Source organism: Chaetura pelagica, unplaced genomic scaffold (genome assembly GCF_000747805.2).
Source record: "Chaetura pelagica isolate M959 unplaced genomic scaffold, ChaPel_1.0 scaffold142, whole genome shotgun sequence".
Taxonomy (NCBI): domain Eukaryota; kingdom Metazoa; phylum Chordata; class Aves; order Apodiformes; family Apodidae; genus Chaetura; species Chaetura pelagica.
This window is the reverse complement of record NW_009952973.1, coordinates 3496-24671: the sequence shown is the minus strand read 5'-3', so window position 1 is coordinate 24671 and position 21176 is coordinate 3496. Positions and strand designations below refer to the sequence as shown.

The 21176-nt window shown below is 37.1% G+C and overlaps 1 protein-coding gene across 1 annotated transcript in view; it reads left to right on the top strand.

Moving 5' to 3' along the window:
* The window catches only part of CCSER1 (coiled-coil serine-rich protein 1), an 87807-nt gene extending 67071 nt beyond the window's left edge, over positions 1-20736 (top strand). Inside the window, exon 4 of the mRNA XM_009995866.1 lies at positions 20612-20736. Coding sequence (XP_009994168.1) covers positions 20612-20736 — 125 coding nt within the window. The remainder of the gene's footprint in view (positions 1-20611) is intronic.
* Positions 20737-21176: the final 440 nt, after the last annotated feature.

The following is a 21176-nucleotide window of genomic DNA, read 5'->3' as shown; positions in this document are numbered from 1 at the left end:
TCATTATGCTGAAATTGAGCTGAAAATTGTTTTCTTTTGTTGCCGTTAATTTTAATTTTTAAATTCAAAGCAAATTAAGTTGCTAACTTCAACAGCTATAGAGGTGACTTCCTAAATATGAGAGAAACTCAATCTTCCGCTATGCCTAACAAGCCTTATTTTACTAGGCTATTTACAAAAACCTACAGTGAAAGCCAATGTATTTGAAAAAATAATTTGTCATGACTGCTCCAACATAGTATAAATTCCCTGTTGCCAGCAGCAGGCAAATAACCCTGATGCTTAGTGAGAAATTTTACATGCCAGCTTTACCTCTGTCATTGCTAATCACTTCACCAGCAGCATTCAGTTCACCTAGTAGGGCTGGATAACATGGAAGTTACAGATGGAAAGAGCTAATTACCTCATCTGGCATGTTCATTTTTGTTTCTCTTCTTCCATTTTCCTGCCAGTACAGGATGTTTTCTATGGTGTGTTTCCTATCAGGTTCCCATTACCTCAGTTATGAGACCACAGCCAGTTGCCTGTTTTCCATGTTCCAGCTTTTTCCTTAATTTGATTTGTATCTAGCATTCATAGATCTGAGTGATGCCTGAAGAGATTCAGGGGAAGAATTGAGAGTGAGATGAGTGAACAGATGTGTCTAGGGTTCCACTGTTGCATTTTTTTACCTCTGTGACCCTGATTCTTAATAAAAATAATATTAGTGATTTCTTTGTAACAAATGTTTACTTTAAACTTAATGGATACTCATCTAAGAGCAAATAACTTCCTTCTTCCCCCCCCCCCTTTTTTCCCCCTTTTTTTCTTTTTCCTCCTGATGTGGGTAACAAATCAGAAACACCTTTTTTTTTTTTTTAATGTAGGCAGCGTTATTATTTAAGTTGTACTTTATACGATGTTGAAGAAGTAAAAAAATTACAATCTTGAAAGTCCCATGTAATCAACTGACAGTGTACACCCCATTGCCACAGGTATTTCGTTCAATCTCTTAATACATACAGAGCTATAAATAAAAGCAATTACCCCGTTGTATTTGTTTTCACTCATGACTTCCATGAAGCAATATGATTTCTTCATTGTAGTAAGGAAAACGTGCAGGTGAATACCATCTTACTCAGTAAGCTGGCTTCTGATATATGTTCTGATTCTAATCCGCTCATTTCTCACAAAAATTTACATCCAGACCTAAAATTTTCCTTGATCTTTTACTTAGTGGAAGGAGTGCAAAAAGGAACAATTTGACTGTTATCCTACTTTCTGGTTTTAATCAACAGTTTTTCAATCATCAGAATTGTGAGCTGCTTCTGATTTTTATTAGCAATTATTCATTAGCCTAAAAAGAAACCCAGAGGCTTTATTAAGCATTCTGATGATGCCATGAGGAAAAATAAAAAGGTTATAGAAATAAATGGAGCACATTTGCTCTAGAATAATTTTGAGAATAAATGCATGGTCATACTGTGATGATGCTTTCAGGAAATTCATATACAGCAGTCCCCAAAATAATACAAATATTCTTGTATCTTTTGATGTTTAAATAGAACTCTCAAAGGTGAATGGTTTGGCTTTTGTCAATTAAATTTGCAATTTAACTTTCAGTTCTGCACTTAGTCTTTTTTACTGTCTGTGAATGCTTCCTAGGTGCCTAAATATGAACTTCAATAGTGCCAATTTCAATAGTTTGGTTTTGGTGCTCATGTGGCTCTTGAAAGATAATGTGTTCTTCTCAGCCTTGCTGTCATCAAATGAAGGTTATTTCCCAGAGTGTTCCACGTTTACATGGAAAATAAATAGCAACAGAGCTCAGCTGACCATCTGAGAACTGAAGAAAAGCTTAGTCTCCTGCATATGCCAGAAAGGTGGAGATCCCAGAAGAGTGTATATAAAGGTAAAAAAAAAAAAAAAAAATCATCACTTTTCCAGGGCTAAAGGTGAAGCTGAGTATCTCAGTAGTGTAAATTACTTATCTGTGCCCCTGTATATCAGGATCACACGTTCAGGAGTTCATTGTTTGTTCAAGACTGTGTTAGCTGATGTGCTTTTGACTCAGTAGCCACTCCATCATCCTTAGCATCCACTGTTTGATATCAACTGCTCTGGATGAATTCTTCTGCTATGAAATTAAAAAATCAATAATAAAACAAATAATTGTATTCTGAAATAAGAAAGAATTCCCTCTGATTTACATGTGTCTCTTAAAATATTTGTTGTAAGAGAATTTAGATGCAACTGAAGGATTTGCATTGACAACTAGAGTGTGGAAAATGTAAACTCTAGCAAAATTGCAAAGTAAAATTCCTTCCAGATGATCCAGAGCAAGAGGGTTGTATCTATTATATGAACTTTTTTAGTGACAAGGCAAAAGTTTTATCTGGGACTTTATTGTACCGCTTGTAGGTATATCTGTTTAGAAACCGGTATGGCATAACTGCTCTCAGTCATGGACACACTCTTGGTTTATCACTTCTGTCATTCTGTCATAAACGGTTTTTTATATATAGCTATCTGCACTGGTTTGTCCTTTACTCTTTAGCAAAAGAAGTTGCGACATCTTTAAATTAACTGAACAGCATTGTGTGGGTTGAGATTCTGGCTGTGGGTAGGTCTCTGGAGTAGGTGAATTTTAACTGGAGCAATAGTATTCAGGTGTTCGAGTGAGGACTCAATATTAAGTCTCAGAGGCTTTAAGGGAAGAGCTCTGATGCTGTATGGTCAGCTGCAGGTAGCTGTCTCTTTCATTTGTATCTCCATGTGGTGTTGTTTCATGTTCTTTGTTATAGTGCCTTGAATTGGTAGGACTGTAGAGGATGTAAGCTAATAGGGGGGAGGAAGAAAGTCTCTGAACACTTTCATCTATGACAGTGTCTGTCAGAAAACATGAAAGACTATTCCTGTGGCACTTAATTAAGCCTTGAGTCTTTGTAACAAAAACAGCAAACAATTAATTAACAATTAAAATTAACTGTGTGTCCTTTGTGTAGTGATTTATATGCATCATTAATGCTGTAGCATTTTAAGGTGTTAGCTGTCCTTTACAGAGAGGGTAATAAATAGTGGTTGCAGAGGGTGTTACTTAAAATTTAAATTAATCTTTACTCCAAAAAACAATTAGTACTAAGGGGCTAACTGGAAGCACGAGTGACCTCCCCCCCCCACTCCCCATTTTGTATGTGTGTGAAGAGATGTTCATCTCGCACATGGAATACATTATTGTACATATCTGCTTTAGCTATCTAGCTAGGCTATTTCTGTTTCTAGTACATGGATGCTTTGTTACTGCTTGTGTTCCTAAGCTACCAAGAGGGCTGTTTAAACAGCCGTGTCAAACTGTATATGGATGTAATATATTAGCACACAATTTGAGTTATCCCAGTTTTCCTCAGCTAAGGGTCTGCCTCCTGGTTTTTAAAGGTGTTGTGCTTCACATTGCAAGACCAGCACAAGTCTTATTTCATAAAAGCACTCGGTTACTGTGTGTTCTTCCTCTGACTTGCAGTGAGAGACAAGCTCCCAGGAGTCAGACTATTGAAATCAGACTGAAGTCCAGAGTCCAAAAAGACCTAGGTGTTGTCTTTCATAGCCGTTAAAGCTTTTCGATCTACTCAAGTTTGGTTCAGATAAGTCCTACAACCTAAGCAAAGCAATGTGCACATCCGTGTTAAAAACTTGGGCCTTAGCTTTACCTTTTCACATTATAGACAAAATGGAAGGCTTTAATTCAGGAAACTTGTGCACAGTGCACTGATTTGCTTACTGGACGTTTGCTGTATCAGTGATGGATTTAGGAATTGTGACCATTTTTTGATATGTCTGCTTCTTCATCTGCATTTCAGTTCTGTATGCAAAAAAGTTATTTCAATCTTCACTCAAAATGCATTTTAAATTTAACTGTGATATCTTGTATGCTTAACTACTTTTAAAAATCCTTAAAGCTCAAAATAGTCTTTGAAAACAATTTTTTACTTTGTAAAGGAACATGCTTTTATGATCTTTCAAATTCAGTTTAAACTACAAGCATTGATTTGAAATACCAAATTACAAAGGACAGCTGTGAATCGGTGGCTATGAAGTGCTTGAAATATGTGAATTCAGACCACAAGGAAAAACTACTGTAGCAGTATGCTTTGATAGAAGTTGGGAATTTTTAATTATTTTATTTCTTACTGTACCTATGACTGTATTTTTTGAGATAATAAGGACTTTGATATATCTAAATCAGTTAAGAAAGGATAATTTGTTTCATAAAAATTGATTTGTAAGCACAGGGAATTCCTATATATAGATTGTGTAATAAAAAGATCAGAATAACATGGTAACATGGGAGTTTCTGTTCTGGATTAGAACTATATCTGTTCTTATCCATCATCCTGCCTTTACCTGGGAGAACTTAGCAATATAGAGGAGAAACCTTTTTTTGTTTTGGTAAAAAGGACCATGCAGAAGTTAATGTATTTCCTTTACAATACAACATATATTTAAAATCTTTTTACTCAAAATGAGTAAAAAGACGAGGAAAAAAGGCCATATTCATCCCTCAGATAAATTTCTGTACCCTGATTATATTCTTAAGCATTAGGGAAAACTTGTGTGGTTGCATTATCTGATATTCTGCAAAATGTGGAGAAGTTGAATCTTATTTTTCCGCCCTCATCCCCACCTCCTGCCCCAGCCCCTCCATCAGAATTGTTGTTTGTATGTACCTGAAGTCAGCCAAGGCTAGAATATGTTGATGGGGCAGTTTATGGTCTTCAGCTGTGACCTTGGACAAAAAAGAGTGTGTTGTGGACAGAATAATTCTGTGTTTATTTGCTTATGTGTCAGTAAGTTTAATTTTTGCCCACATGCTATATAATTATTTTAAAATCTTATATGATACTGTTAATTTCAGCAGTAATTAACATCCTTGTGACAACGTAATTATGGCTATAAAGACTTGTGTTTTTTTTAAGTGAATGTTTATCAGTACCCCTGAAAAGCCAGACCAGTGAAAACAAAATCCAAAAAGAACATTGCATTTAGAGCAACTCCAGATTTAGTCTTAGTACTGTAAAATCAACCCAAAAAGTTACTGTGAAGTTGAATGATAATTCCTGTCTATCCAGTACCTCATGAATAAAGGCTATTCAGATTTCTAAACAGCAAATTCTTCTATATAGTGCACCTATGTTTCTCTGCCACTGTTCAGGGTCACAGCCCTGCTTATGCCTTTGCTAGAGCCTGTGGGAATTTTTTCCAGTGTAAGGTCTCAATGGTCCGTGCTCTCTGTATCAGGGAGGGATTCGCACATATCTGAAGCCCATAAGAATATTTAGAAGTTGAAAGGTTAGAAAAATAATTCATATTTAAGGAATGATAATTTTTTTTTTCTTAGTAAATAAAAATGGTTTTTGACATTAGCAGTAACTTTGATGATAATATATGGGCCCTGAAAGCTTGTTTCTGGATTAACTGAATATTGGATGAACTTAAAGGCACAAGGAAAATAAATGGCTAAATCTTTTCTTCGTGCTTTTACAAACTTTTCTTTGTGTTCACACAGAATGGTGTCCAAAGCACTCCACAGAAATGAACATCTGTTTGCAAATTTTTATTTGGTGTACAAAGTGCAGTGCATATATTTTCTGTGTGCTTTTTTCCTCATTAAGGTTAGTAAGAGTTTGCACTTAATCTGACCAGAGACTGGAACTTTCTGCAATAACTGCTCACTTGAATGTGCACATTAGTACACAGTGTAAGTCACTTAAGTGGATGGCTTACTTCTTCATCACTGATTACTAGGTCCTTAAAAATGCAAAGTTAGTGCTGTGTGACTAATTTTTACTATGTAAAGTTTTTAGAGTTGACAACTGTTGTTGAATATTTCTATCCTAATAGCATTACTGATTTATGTACACAACAAAGCATTCCGGCAAATTCTATGCAAGGATAATTTCTATTATATTGAACATTGTAATACCAGTAACTAAACTGTGAAAATACCTCTCAAGGGAATACAGCTTAATAGTAAAAACTGCAAAATACCTATTTAACAGCACAGGAATAGTTTATCTCCAAATGGAGCTTGTAATGTAGGAAGTACTTACATTTTCAATATATAAATATTTCTGAGATACTCCATCCAAATTGATTTCAGCCTTTGCCTTTATTGTTTGTTCCCTTGTTTTCCCTGTGTCAGCAAGAGAGAATCTGGAGATTGCCCAGTACATTACTGTGTGCTGAACTTCAAACTGGTTTTGATTAGTTTATTTAGAATTATTTCTTAATTCTCTTTTTATTTCTGACAAGTTAGATAGTCTGTAACAAAGGAAGAGAGAACTGAGCTAATCTGTGTGTTGACTGTACAGCTTCTCTGTATGTTATCATTCATCACTGTACCTCATCACTGCCAACCTCCACAGCAGGCTCCATATCTTCATCTTCTAGTCCTAAATTGAGGCATGGGAAATTCCTACTGAGAACTACTGGGCACATTAGCTGTATCCTGGAGTTATATAAGGTTTTATTTTTTTATACACTTTGAATGCACCTTTTCAATGCATTTCCTTATTATTGAGAGGTATAACTGGATGTTTTTGACATTAAGCGGTTTCTTCACAAAGAGTACTGAAGAGAAGACTGTGTGTTATCTCACAGTTTACTTCTGGTTTACTAACATTTCTCTTGCTCTCGACATCTTCCTGCAAGCAGAAGACAAGCTACCCACTCTGACTCCTATGCCAATGTTGGAAAATAGCAAGGAGTAACTTGACCCCCAGACCTGGTTAAAACTTCCTACCCCTTAGATTTTACCTGCTGGATCAAGCACCAAGCTGAGAGCTGTTATTTCTGATTGATAAAGTCAGAAATCCTGACTTCCACTGTCCTAAAAAGACACTACTTTTGATTGCTTTTTTAAATAAATAAAATAATTAAAATAGTTATCAAAGGAAGGAAAGTTTCACATACTCCACAGTAAATGTCGGTCTTTGAGATCTTCATGGTCAACCTAGATTGACTCTCAAATGTAGTTTTCAGTCATTGGCTGCTTGTTACATGTTTGAATTTCAAGGGACAGAGACAGAGTGCTGATCTTTCTGTTATTCTTGACCTTCCTTCAGAGGCACGGGGGCCTATATATATCCTATCTGAAGCTGCAGTGAACCATAGCTTACTGTGCAATCTTTGCTTCCTAGTCTATCAGAAGGAATCATGGCTTTGTAAAGTAAGTAATCATTCCTTTCTTTCATGTTTGTGGCCTGACATCATTAATACTGACAGTACAGCTCTGGGAATCATTTGCTGGTTAGATTGAACAGTCTACCTGCTGTCTCGACATTGACAGGTTGCAAAATGTTTAATGTATTACTTCATATTAAAAACACATTTCAGCAACAAACCCATTAGTAAGTCTAAAAATCAAAATAGATGCTTAGAATTCAGAAATAGTATCAATATAAAATATTAATGTAGAGCTCTTTCATAGCATTTTTCATCCATAGGTAGCAGTTCTGTCCGTAATCATTGCTATTCTCATTCTGTACATTTGTAGAGAGGCAGACAGGGAATAGTAGAAATGAAACCTTGGTGAAGTGTTTAATCCCAGGGTGTTGCAGGTATCTCATAAGAGAATTTTATGCTTTAAATTGGTACACTGGACAGTACCTCTGAAACCAAAGCTAATAAGGAGAAACTGAACATATGAAAGAAAACTAAAAGTATACAGTGAGAATGAATAGAGTCGAGTAGGAAATGCATTGCCTGCTTTTTAAATCTACATAGTGCTAATGGCCTGAGCACAGTAGCTTTAGCACATTTTATGCATGGCATCTCATGTCTTAGTGGTGTAGGTTTACATTTATTTATTGCAGAGTTATAAAACTGTATTTTGACTGAAACAGTAGTTACACTTTCAAATGGGATAATGTTACTTTAGATAGCTGATTTTCCAGCTTTTTATTATTTTGAGTGTATAAAGCATCCACCTGGTTCAAATGCTGTTGATAGATACAAATTAATCTTACAGGACAGTTATGGGAGGAGTTTTCAAGGAGGATGGTATGTTGAATATGTTTCCTTCCATTTTTGGATCTTTGTATTTTGAATATTACCTTAACTGTAGATTAAATGCAGTACATGTAACATTCATATATAGGATTTTGTCAAAAGCGAAGTTTTATTTTGATTAATACACATCATATTTAAAATATTGGCTAATTTCCAAAGAATCCTTATTTTTAAATTGGAGGGCTTTCAACAAATGTCAAGTGTTAATCCTAGGCCTGCTTTTAAATTCCAATCAGCTAAGAGCATAATTGTTCACTAGAGAGTGAAGTACATTACCTTCTTATACACAGCGGCTTAAAGGACTAGTTGGAAGGAGGTTCCAAGATTGGTGGTCATGGACTCCAAAATGCAGGTAAATGCTCTGTGTGCCAAAGGTCACATTAGTCACCCTCTCTATGAAGAGATAAGGGTAACCTTTGTGCCCTGGTGTCTAGAGGGTTCTTCAAGTTAATGGAACTCTTTCCAGTGAGTGCTAGGATTTTAAATTAGGTGATGGAGGGGATGGCTTTTGACATTTGCACGAGAATGGTGCAGTGCCATTACATGTGCTACCTTTTAGAAATTCCAGAGCTAATTTATCCAGCTTCCCTATGTAGCTTACAGTGTTCCAAGAACTTGAATTTTTTTGTGCTCTGTGTGCCATCCTTTAGGAGCAAGGAAGTAAGTATGTAGTAAAGGGATGTATTGTCCCTTGAAAACAAGTGATGGACACTGATTCATGTAGCTGATATTGTAAAAAGGTGAGATTCCCTGGTATTTAGTTGTAGGTAAAAAAAGTCTCCAGAATCACTGTGGATTTGAAAAAAAAAAAGTAGTTTATCTTCATTTTTAGGTATCTCTAGCAATCTGGTCTACTTGCACTTTGCTAACTTTCAAAAGGATCTGTTGTACTTGACTGGTTCCTTGGATGCCTCTGAAATGACATCTGAAGTAAAGATCGAAGATTTCCTAAGGGAAGATGGAACATGGGACTGTAAATGTGTTCTCACTACTTAAATAGTCATTAGGCCAGATTTTGCTGGGTTCACAGATGCACAACTAGTCTTCCATATTCATGAACATTCTTCATCAGCTTTGACAAATGGTACAATTTGAGAATTGAACTTTCATCTTTTTGCTTCTATTTAACCAGTTCGCCTTGGGTTTAGAAATCCTGAGGTTGGTGAATAAGAAAAAAAGCTACAGGTGAATTTGACCATGTACTTTTTGCATTCAGCTGGGGAGTTATCCTGGGATAACTATTCATTGGTGTCTTTCCTACTCCTACTTCCTGTGCATCTTCTGCTGCTTTAGAACATAATTACTTTTTCTTTGAAATGGATTTTCGAGTTATCTTCCTGCCAGCACCTATTGAACTTCCCTGTATTCTCTTCTCTATTCATAAAATTTATAGGCTAGATTATCACCTGGTGGAGTGTGGAAGAAGGAGCATGCAGTTCTTGGTTAGTGGGGGAGACAACGTGCAAAAAGATTCAGTGCAGGTTCCAAATCGGGCTTTAAATAAAACCTCATCCTTTCCCTCCGAAAGACAATTACAGTATTTCATCAAGTAAAAACAACTACATTAATAACGGTGCCATTGCTCAGCATTTGCAATTCTCAGTAACATCACCAGTGCACAATATTGTATTGTTTAAAAGGTGCAGTAAATCTACCTGACCACTAAATGGCACTGTAACCCTTTAGAGCCAAAGGCTGAAGAAAGGTGCTTAAACCAGGGTAGAGAGTTTAGATGCAAGTCGGTATTCTGTATAGTCTCCAAATCGTTGGTTGCTAATAATACAAAACTGACTCATTTATTCATTCTTTGCTTTGGAGTTGTTACAGTGGATAGAATCTGAACAGACCCTGATGAAACTTGGGTTTCGGTGTTGCATTGTTTTCTAGGTTTGTATGTATCACTTTATTCTGGCAGGAACTTCACACGTAACATGAAACAAGAAACAAAGCAACGGAATTTCTTTGCAAGTTCGTTTTTTATTTTGATTCATGTTAGGAATTTTAATTACTCCTCATTGGTAAGTTTAATGAACTTGGAGCATATATAATGCAACCCTCGATGTAGACCACTGAAGTCTGGCTATTCTGCATCCAGTACCAGTCTATCTGCTTAATGCTTCATTGTCCTGTGTTAGCCTGCTGGGAAGTTTTTCAGACATATTTACATATGAATGTCAAGCATATATTCAGTTAACAGACATTTGCATGTTATACAGAGTTATGACCTATGTAGAGGAAAATATTTTGGGAAGAAATTAAAACCATGTAGTTTTATACCTGATTTTCTGGTACATGATTCTTCTTCACTTGGTTGAGTTCTGTGGGGCTACATTGTAAATGTCAGTGTCAGATTTGAAAATTACAGGAAGAAGAAAATAATTTAGATAACTTTATTATGATAAACAGCCTCCAAAATACCTCTGTACATGCTAACGATATTTTGCTTGCCATGACTGCTGGTTTACATATCAGAATAACTGAAGCGTCTGTGTCACACCCTTGTAGTGTAATCTTAACCAACTCTTGTGACTTTCACAGGTAGGGGCCTCAATTCATCAACTCTGGACTCCTAAATAACAAAGTGATTATCTTTGCATAGTTATTGTTGTCATGAACCTTAAAATATATACTTGACTAACACACATCTTTCAGAAGGATATTTGCCTTAATTTTAAACATGTCTTAAGACAGCCACCAATTTTATGTTAGGGTTTATTTTTCTCCAAACAGTTTAATTTCTCCTGAAGCTACAATGTGACTTGTGTTGTACCTTTCTATGCTTATTTAGGGAAGTCTGGGGATTTTCACACATACAGGATCACATACAGCATAATGGACACAATCTTCAGTCATCTTTTTGAGAATGTGAAGTGATAACCAAGTTAAGCCTGAATTCAGTGACTTTCAAGTCACCAATTCCATATTTGTACAGCCAAGGTTGTCACCGTTTGACTCAGGTCCGACAACAATGCTCTCGATGCCCTCCCCATCCCACCAAGGTAGGGAAGGAGAAAGAGAAAAAGAGAGAGACTTGGCTGGATTGAAAACTAACCTACACAGCTTTAATTAAAACACTAATGAATGATACAAGAAAATATATACAATTATATACAGATATACTCAGGTATAGGCAAAAGCCTCTCGCCTCCCCCCACCCCAGCAACTCCCACAGCACTTCCCTGAACTGGGAAGAGTCCCGAGGAATCCCGGAGCTCCTGCTGGAGAAAAAGCAGAGAGTTATGGGGGTCAGGAGATCTCGAGCCTAAGGGTCGACAGTGATGGATGAACAGAGTCCTCCCTGGACGCCGGCCATGGACGGAAGAGGGATGAACAGAGTCCTCCCCGGACACCGGCCACGGACGGAAGAGAAGGGAGAAGAAAAAAGGAAGTTGTCTTCTGTGATCTCTGACCTTCCTTTGAGCTTACGTAGATATATGGAATGGAATATCTTTGGCCAATTTTGCTGTCCGTCTAACTCAGCCTCCTACGGGGGGGTCACAGATCTCCCCATAGTGTCTGAGCTGGCAGAGTGCAGGTGCGGCCTTGAAGCCTCAGTAGTTAGAAAAACATTCCACTGTCTTATCAGCCTAGCAGAACACACTGTTGCTAGTTACAAGAAAGCTTACTGAAGGAAAAAAAAATCAGTAAAAAGAAAAATTGGCTTCATCCTGGCTCAAACCAGGACAAAGGTTTATGTTGGACATTTTTGTAGAGGTAGCACATTGAGTTACTGGTTTGCTGTGAATCAAAACTCTACATCAGAGGCATAGTGAGAGTCTACATACTTTCTTTCTTTGTTTCTATAATCCTGCATTTGGCTTCATTCAAATGCTGTTTCCTAGAATCATCCAGTATAATGGCTCTTCAAGACTGCTAAGCTTGCTTGACCTGCCTGTCATTTTGACCCTGGTCCTTTTTGCCAATCACAATCTATTCCCATGTACATTTATTTATCTTTAAAGTAAAATATATTGCCATCAAAACTTGGTTAGATTTCAAACTGTAGTGATTTTTTTTTAATAGAATATTTAAGACACTTAGAGAAAATGTGAAAAGGCATCAGTGTAGTGGTTTTATTGCTTTTCAGACAGATGCATATATTTTACTTGACATATGCTTTAGCTGCAGCATGGGTATTTGGCTACCAGTCTGTACTTTCGATGATCGATCAGAAAAATGATGCTTCTTTTTGACCATTATTGGAAGAAATCAGCAGATCACTTAGGAACCTGACATAGCAGTGACCTTTACTCTTCAAAATTTTGCCTCAGCACTATAGTACTGAACTTTTGGAAGAACTACAGCATGTATCTGTGCCACGTGTCATATCAAATGACCACAACAGTTTAATTTGGCCTTGAAATCTGGTAAATTATATGTGACAAACGCAAAGCATAGCAAAATCTACAATCTATACAAATGAGCAGAATTTTAAAAGTACAGGCACAACAAACAGACAGTATTATTCTGTTTCCCAGTTTTATTAGTGGCACAGGAAGCTTCTTACCATTCTCTTTTCCACAATGGGTACTGACCTTTCTTGTGACCAAGCTGACTCGTGAACACCATTTCCCTGGTATTGCATGAAAAGCAGTGTAAGCAGCCTATGAAATTTTTACTGTGGTTGTCTTCTGGAGTCCATATATTGCTTGCTGTCACAACAAGCCAGTCAAGAGCCTTCACTTTCCAAGCCTGTGAATGTACAAGTGCTCTTCCTTCATGTTCAGGTTTAACTGGTGCTTAGTCATAGATGCCTGCAGGAAGAGGGTGCAGTGTATTCTTTTTCATCCCAGGATTTTGTAAAATCATAGAATCAACCTTGTTGGAAGGGACCTTGAAGATCATAAAATCCCACCATAACCCAAATCCCCCTACCATAACCTAAGTTACCTGTTCAGTGCTTAAATCATGTCACTAAGCACTATATCTACATTTCTTTTAAATACTTCCAGGGATGGTGACTCCACCACCTCCCTGGGCAGCCTGGGACAGTTGCAGTTTCCAACCACTTTTTCGGTAAATAAATTCTTTCTAATATCCAGTCTAAACCTCTCCTGGTGCAGTTTCAAGCCATTTCCTCTCATCCTGTCATTACACACTTGGGAGAAGACGCTAACTCCCACCTCCCTACTACCTCCTTTCAAGTAGTTGTAGAGAGCAATAAGGTCTCCTCTTAGCCTTTTCTTCAAAGTAAACAATCCCAGTTCCCTTCATCACTCCTCATAGGGCTTATTTTCCAGACCGTTCACCAGCTTGGTAGCTCTCCTCAGGACATGCTCCAGCAGCTTGACATCCTTCTTGTAGTGAACATTTGTCCTAGTGTTTCTTAAAGGCTATCCAGTTCCCTTCTTGATTCAGAGGTATATCAATAGATGATATTGGTACAGGCCAGGTCATAATTCTGCTGGCCTGTACCTTTGCTGCTGGAGTACCAACTGGTAAGAGTGTGGATGATGCTCTGCCAGCTTTCATCATTTCTCTTCTGCTTTGCAGTTTCACTGGAGCAGTCAGCTGGAGTAGTACCCAGCTGTTTGCTTATGCTTGCTCATACTCAAGATTAGTTGACTTCAGAGACATTGGAGTTGAATTCCTGTAGGATCCTGTATGAGCATGGGGTCCAGCCTGCAGCTTATCCCAGGAAAGGTCTGTAACCACTTCTGACAGCTTCTGAAAAATAAAGTGGAATTGACTTTCCCTAGTGTATGTTTATTTTCATTTTCTGAAGAGATTTCTTTTATTTGGTATATGTTGTTTTTAGATTTATTAAATAGTACCACAAAACTGATTTTATAAAATTCTGAAAATTTTAGCTCTAAGAAAAGCAAATCAAAACCCCAATATTAATGCATAATGCTCTTGAATCTTCTCATGGGGAGATGTGCAAATATTGGAGTTATTAACAAGGGTCCAGAGTTGGGGCATTTTTAATCTCTAAATAAAAGCAATCAGAGCAAAATTACTTGAGGGTTTTTTTTGTTGCTGTTTTGGTGGTTTTTTGTTTTGTTTTTCTGTATTTTTTAAAGGAAACCACCCACCTTAGAGATGGCAAAGGTTTGGGTTTTTTATAATGAATACTGAAGATGAATTTCCTGAGAAAAGAGAGAAAGGAGTCGTTTTTGTTATAAATCCTCAAATAATTTCAATGTCTGATGTACACTTCTAATACATGGTGTATGAGTGAATGTCAAAGGAAGAATGGGTCAGGAATAGCTGTGACAAATGTGCTGCTGTAGGGACTGCTCACTGGGTTACCTGTCACTGAGGTTGACAGAGGCTGTAATTCTGTGACTGTGAAGACATACAGCTCTACTGGGAGCTGTATCTTGTGGTCCTGCTAGTGGCTGCCAATACAGTTAAACCAAAACAACCTAAAATATCGTCATATTCCTGCAATACGCAAATATCTCACATAATTTTCCTTGTGAGCTTTTGTTTTTAGAAACTGCAGGGAGAGCTGACATTGTGATTTTATTAAAGAATTCCTCTTGGACAACTATGCTTTTGGAGGCTTATCTCTGTATTAATTGTTTAAATTAATTTCTTGTGACTACAGGCATCCAGTACAAACAACAATAAATTAATCTTGCTTCCTGTCAGTCTTTATTGCATCTAGGCGAAGAATAATACTTGAAGACAAGCAACTATGCTCCTGAAAATGCTTGCCATTGAGTTTTGACAGTTTTACTTGCAGTGAATGGCAGTCAAGGATATTGTTGTTAGAGCAGTCATTCCTTCAGGAGTTAGTATTCTGCCTAAAGAAATGCCCTGCAGGTCTTTCTGTATTCTCCTTTTAAGATGCCAGTGTCACAGTTGCTCTTGTTTCCTTGTCTTGAAGGCGTCACATACCTTAAACAGCAACCCAAATGTGATCAAAACCAGAACTAAAACTATTACTCTTCTCTTTGCTGAAAAGGAGACTTGGAGGCAGCTAGCTCTTGTGGCTGGTGAAATCCCTGTTGGGATTTTCTCCATGTCCTTTAGGAGGAGAAACAAGGATTTCCCAGTTTCTGGCACCTTATAACTATAACTTTATAACTTTATACTTTCTTCTGAAATTGGCAATTCAGTAATACCTTTTGCATTCGTACTGGAAAAACAGAGGTTTTGCCTGCTCTGTTTTCTTGTGTCTCCTGGGACTCTGATGTTTTTCTTTATTATTTTTGCAATGAGAACTCCTGCAGGCAGTCTCAGACTTTGTGACTCTGTTGCTAAGTCACGAGGACCAAGGGGTCTAAGGGATCATCTTGTGAATAGGCAAAGAATGGCAGATAAGGAGCAGAGGAGGTCTGAGTGAGCCTCTTTTGTCTCATGAACCTACCTTCAGCTGTTTTCTGTAGTAAATTAATTTAACCAGTTATCTTCAAAGGCTGTTTTTGAATAAAGTGATGGGCCTGTTTGGACCACATGATGATTATTATCCTATACTGAGTGACTAAGCCTCCATTCTTTGTTCTAATGGATATTCATAGTGTTCGGTTATGAGAATTCCCACATTTTGGCAGAATTTGACATGACTGTTGAGGCTCATATCCTTAGTCTTTCATCAGAGCATTTCCCTCGTTTATGTGCATGGTTTTTATTCACGTCCATGTCACAAAACAAGTCACAGGCTACAATGCTAAACATACAAGCCTATGACATCACCTGACTGTCCTGCCAAAAACTAATAAAAGTTAGTTGTTATTTTTTAAGTCCTAATGTTAACACTAAAACAATGCATTTTGATATTGAGAAGCAACACCTACGTACAGGATATAGAATATGATTTTATTTCTAAAGGTTGTTTTTTCAATTCCTGTGTAGGCTGCATGGAACAATATATATTCTAAGTTGTTCACTGTGAATACAACAAGTATTTCAGAAGCTACCTCATGCATAAGTAGATACACTTTAACAGTTTTAGGTGTACTGTAGGTACAGTTGAAAAATAACCTACTTAATTTTCCATGAATGGAGTTACAGTTTCTCCTGGTGTTGCTACAGTGATCCATCATTGCAGGAACTGCAACACGGAGTGGTTGTTTGTGGAGAGATTAGCAGGGTAACCAAAGATAAGGAACAGGTTTTATGCAGATTCTTCAGCCTGTAAAAGCGATGCCTTGCAAAGTATCCAAAAGAAGTTGGTAAAATCCTGAATCAAAAGTCAAGGGGGAATTGTGCATTGTCTTTTCCAGTACTAAAATTGGAAGAGTCAAATGAAACTAGCTGGCGAGAAAGTTAATGTGAATTTTTCTTGACGTAACATATAGTTCAGCTTTGGAACTCCATAGGGTGTTGTGGGTGCTGCAAGTTTGCACAAGAACGGAAGTAACTGAACAAATTAATAAACTCCATGAGGGATTGGTATCTAAAGACACAATCCCTCTGTTTATGCAAGTTTGCAAGTCATCGTAAGTTGAGGGAGGCTTCTTGAGAAGACTCTGAGCAGGAGTTAAGGTGCTACCCTGTCCTCAAGAGAGACCAAACTACAGTTACCCTGTCAATACTGTGTACTTAACAGAAAATGTGCAAGTGGGCCACCAGTGTCATCATTATCTAGGTAATTATTTTAGTAACTGGTGTTTCCATTACTTACCATGTCCATAGGGTCCTTAGGTGATCAGGGCATACCCTTCCATTCAGTGTCAATGCTAGCAGCATTCCACTAAGCATTAACATTAAAAGAGGCAGCACTCACCTCTTCTTGCAGTCTAATTTCTTACACATATGATAAAAGTCAGTAGGCCCAAATTTCATGTGTGGCTATCGCCATGTTATCATAGTGGCTTGTGACAACAAGCAAACTTAGGATATGAAAGCAAGAGTGCAGATAAGCACTACAGAGCTGCTGATGCATTTGAAGAATTCCCTGACTCCTGCTTTTCAGCACAAAGCAGAGTGTGTCTGCAGCCTTCATAAATACTGCAGAGAGCCAGGAAACATAATAAGCTGTTAGTAAGTAATTCATTTGCAAGTAATGGGCATGTAATTGTTGCTGTTACAAAATTTCTGATTGTGACTATGCTGTGTTTAAAAACTGGGCCTATGGTTTTATTGCAGAATTATTACAGCAAACCCTTTGAGAACTCTGAGCATATAGTCTCATTCTCTTAAGTATTCATTTGACCAGTGTTGAGAAATGTAGCTGTTTCTAAGGCAAAAGAGACCCTAGAATAACGTTGAACTAGTAATAAAATAGATATCTATTTAGTTTCCTTTTTTTTCCCCAAAGACTATAATAAAATCTGGAATCAAGCAGCAGGAAACTTAGGCTTTTTATTGTTATTATTTTTTAATATTAGGTTTTCTTTAAGTAGATGTGCAAAAATGGCTTTCACACAAAGTACCTTGACCTTTTGCATTGCTTTAAAGAGACTGAAAGTCTCCTTGAGCTGTAGTGTTTAATAACAAAGTTCTAATAAACTTTGTTGTGTTTCTGGCGCTGAGAAAGAAGGTATGGAACTAAAATCATACCCTTGTCTTTTACTGAAGTCTTTCATGCAGGTGATGTTTGTGTTTGATGAAGAGACAGGTCTGAACAGTGGTTCTTTTCTGAGCCCACTGGATGGACCAAGAACAAATGGATATGTCTGTGTGGTCAGGAAGGGAATAGCATGGTGATTAACCATAGTTCTTACTGGAGATATCAGAATTAATAGACTAGATTTCAAGATCTTCCCTTATAAACCATTTCTAGTGCCAGCAGGTTTCCTGGGAAGATAGTTTGAATTACATGTTTTAAATAGTCCTTTTTCGTTTCTCAGCTCTTTGCTTGTCCTTAAAACTAGACTAATCTACTAAAGAAATTTGCAGTAGATCCTCTATTCCTTTTTAGTTGTTTGGTTACTTGTGTAAGGGTCTGTCTCTTGTGTAAGGGTTCTTTGTCTTGTGTTTCCCTTATCTGAAGAACCTGAATATAGGTTGCGTATCTTGCAGCTCTTCCTTATCCCTTGTTTAGAGCACCTCATTTTCTGAGCCTCCTCGTGGCAGAGCTGTTTTGGAGTGAGTGTGCCAAAGTGTGAGTGCCTGCACTGAGAATTGGTGCTCTGAAGTAGTTTAAAGGGATCTGCTGGCCTTCAGTAGTAAAAGGAACATGCAACTGCATACCTGGGATCCAGACGTTGCTCCCCCATGCATCAGTCCCCTATCTCCTATAGTGGCAGCTGACAGATATTTCAGGGGAAGTGTTTAGCACCTTCCATGCTGCTGGCTGGTTGCCTATCTTTTTTACCAAAGCACTACGGGTTGTTGGGTTGTTTTTGGTTTTGTTTGTGGTGTTTTTGTTTGTTTGGTTGGTTTTTTGTTTGTTTGTTTGTTTGTAAAACAGCAGTTGTTTCCAGACAAACTGTCTCTTGAACAATGAGACCTGATCAAGTTAAACTTTGCAGGCACAAGTGTAAACACTTTAAATTGTCAGAATGAATGCCCAGCTTTTTTTTAAATCCAGAAATACTTCACTGTTTTTGTCTCCCTGTGCCAAGAATCCCTTATGCTTCATTGCACACTGCATATGGACATTTCCCTTCTGTTTTCTCTAAGCAGGTAGTACTTCCTGCTAGTTTCATCTAACCATCACTTGCATCTTGTGTCAAGAGATATATTTTTTTTGTTAGTGACTGGTGATAACCAGATTTTTTCTCTCCTCTATATAAAATAAATAAATAATTAAATAAATTGTATGAGTAATGGTGAAATAGATGCTGTGAATGACTCCCCTAGAGCTTAAAAGACTTTTTAATCTCTGGAGAGATATCTCCTATTCTGTTGCTGGTGAAGGCTTCCTACTGTCTTACTATTTAGGGAATTAAAAACTTTTCACTAGTTGGTTCAAATTAGAAGAAAACTATTTAATTAGTCATTGTTCTTGAAAGAAACAGCAAAGGAAAAAAAAAACACCTAACATTTTTGTTCTTCAGATGTAGAAATCTGCTTTGACAGTGAATGACTGGGATGGCTTGAACCAACTACGGTAAATCCAAGCCAGTACTGCTAATGACAAATATATGAAGTACTTTTAGAATTCTTGGCAATGGAAGAAAACAAACTGTATGCATCATTGAAGTATAAACTTGAATTTTGGGGAAAATAATGGAACTTCAAAGGCACTATGAAAATTTTATAATAGTATTATATGACAGTAGACTTTTTTTGTAGCATTGGGTTTTTTCTGACTTGTAGTTTGTAAGCAGTGTCTTTTATTTCACTATTGGAAATATGTTTTTTTAAGTAATAATACATCCTTGTTGTTGATGTGTGAGATGAATGAGTACAGAGCGAGGTGAATTGAAAACTGGCCATATGGCTGGACTATGCAAAAGTTAAGTTCTCTGTCAGAAATAAGGAGGCACATGATTGTGGAGGATGGAAGGTAGGAAAGATTTCAGAAACAAATTTTCCTTTAATAAATAAATGCTACAGTCCGGTGTTCCCAGCTGTCACAGTCTTGCATAAATGCATATATGTACTTGTAAAACAGGCTATTTCTGATTTTAAATTACTGACAATTTGTTGTGGTCATGCTTGTTTTATAGGCTGTTATTGGCTGCCTTTGTGCACGTGTGCGCTTCATAAAATAGTTCTGTATGTTACACATATAAAATATCATGTGACTTTCTACTTAAAAGTTAGGTGACCACATTGCTTCTTGTTTATATATAATAAAAGTACCGTAAGTGTTGAATATAAGAAGCTGCTGGGCTTTGTTTGATACAACCAACTCTTAATCCCAGCTTTTATTTGACTCATAAAGGTACAGTTTGGCTGTAAAAGATATCTGCATCTCCAAAATCAGTAGAAGGGGTGACTGCTAAGTGCTAAATTAGTAGTGACACTTGCAAACTAGAATTTAGACATGTCTAACTTTTAACAAGAACAGTTTGCTGTTTGAAGGTCGAGAACTTTTACTTAATTTTTTAGGGCTAATTGAGCCAGATGCTCTAATAAAATACATTATCATTCTTCTAGCTCTAAATACTCTCTAAGTAATTTATCCAGCACAGTAATACATAGAAAATTTATATGGAACTGTGGAAAGCATGGATCAATATATCAGATACTCTCCTAGAGCACTTAGATTTAGCTGTTTTGGATTAAATTGACATGTAATGGTAGAAAACAAAAAAATGACTAATCAGGTTTTCTCAAATCTATTTTCTTATGAAGTCTGAAATTGTTGAAGGTTGGTTTGTCTGAAAACCATCCATAATTTCTACTCTCATTTTCAGTTGTGATGAAAAAGGAGAAAGTAGAGCATCATATTCTAATGTAATTTATGGTACTATGAGTTCTTTTAGGACTCATGCATACCAATCAGCTAGAGCAGGCTGACATCAGTACTTGTGCTAGGTAAAACTTGGTGAATGATGATGGGGGTATCAGTCTATGGCAAAAAAGGTGCCAAGTAAGTACTTTAGGAAATGTGAAAATGAAATTTTCATTGCAGGTGAGTGTGGTGAAGTCCAATTAATCATTTGCTTTTTTTTTTTTTTTTTTGGGCACAGTATGACTTGATTGTTTTTCTTCTTTAAACATTCAAAATAGAAACTAAGTTCACTCTTTAACACTGATATTATTTTTATCTTCGCAGTTTGCCGGGAAGACTCATACCAGTCAATAGTCTCATGTGCTGCTGTAGTACTTACTCCTGTAGAACCGACAGTGGATACAAGGAAAAAAGAACAGACAATAATGCCTGATGTGTCTAAACAGTGAGTAATTCAAATACCACGGTCTTTTAGAAGTGCAATTTAAATAGCAGGCCAAGTTCTTTCTTGTGGATGTGAACAGACACCTCCTTTCTGTTCCATCAGTGGGAATATAGGTGTTTCCTAAGGAAATTGGCCTGAGACGGGGCTGCTGCTTTTGTTCATTAGTCTACCTTCTTTCCAAGGCTTTTGATAATGAGGTATATAGAGGGAATGGAAATTTATACTCTGAGAAATTGACTTGTAACAGGCTTAATAAGGTGATTCTTTTTGTTTAAATAGTCCTTTCATTTTTGCACAGCTTTTTCTAGTCAGTTGATTTTTAGAAAGAACGTAATTCCAAAATACTCTGCTCATCTGAGAAATGTTGGTATTTTTCAGTGACTATTGTACTTCTGTGATACGAGATATGATGGTATCTTCAAAAGTGTGGTAGTGATTTTCCTA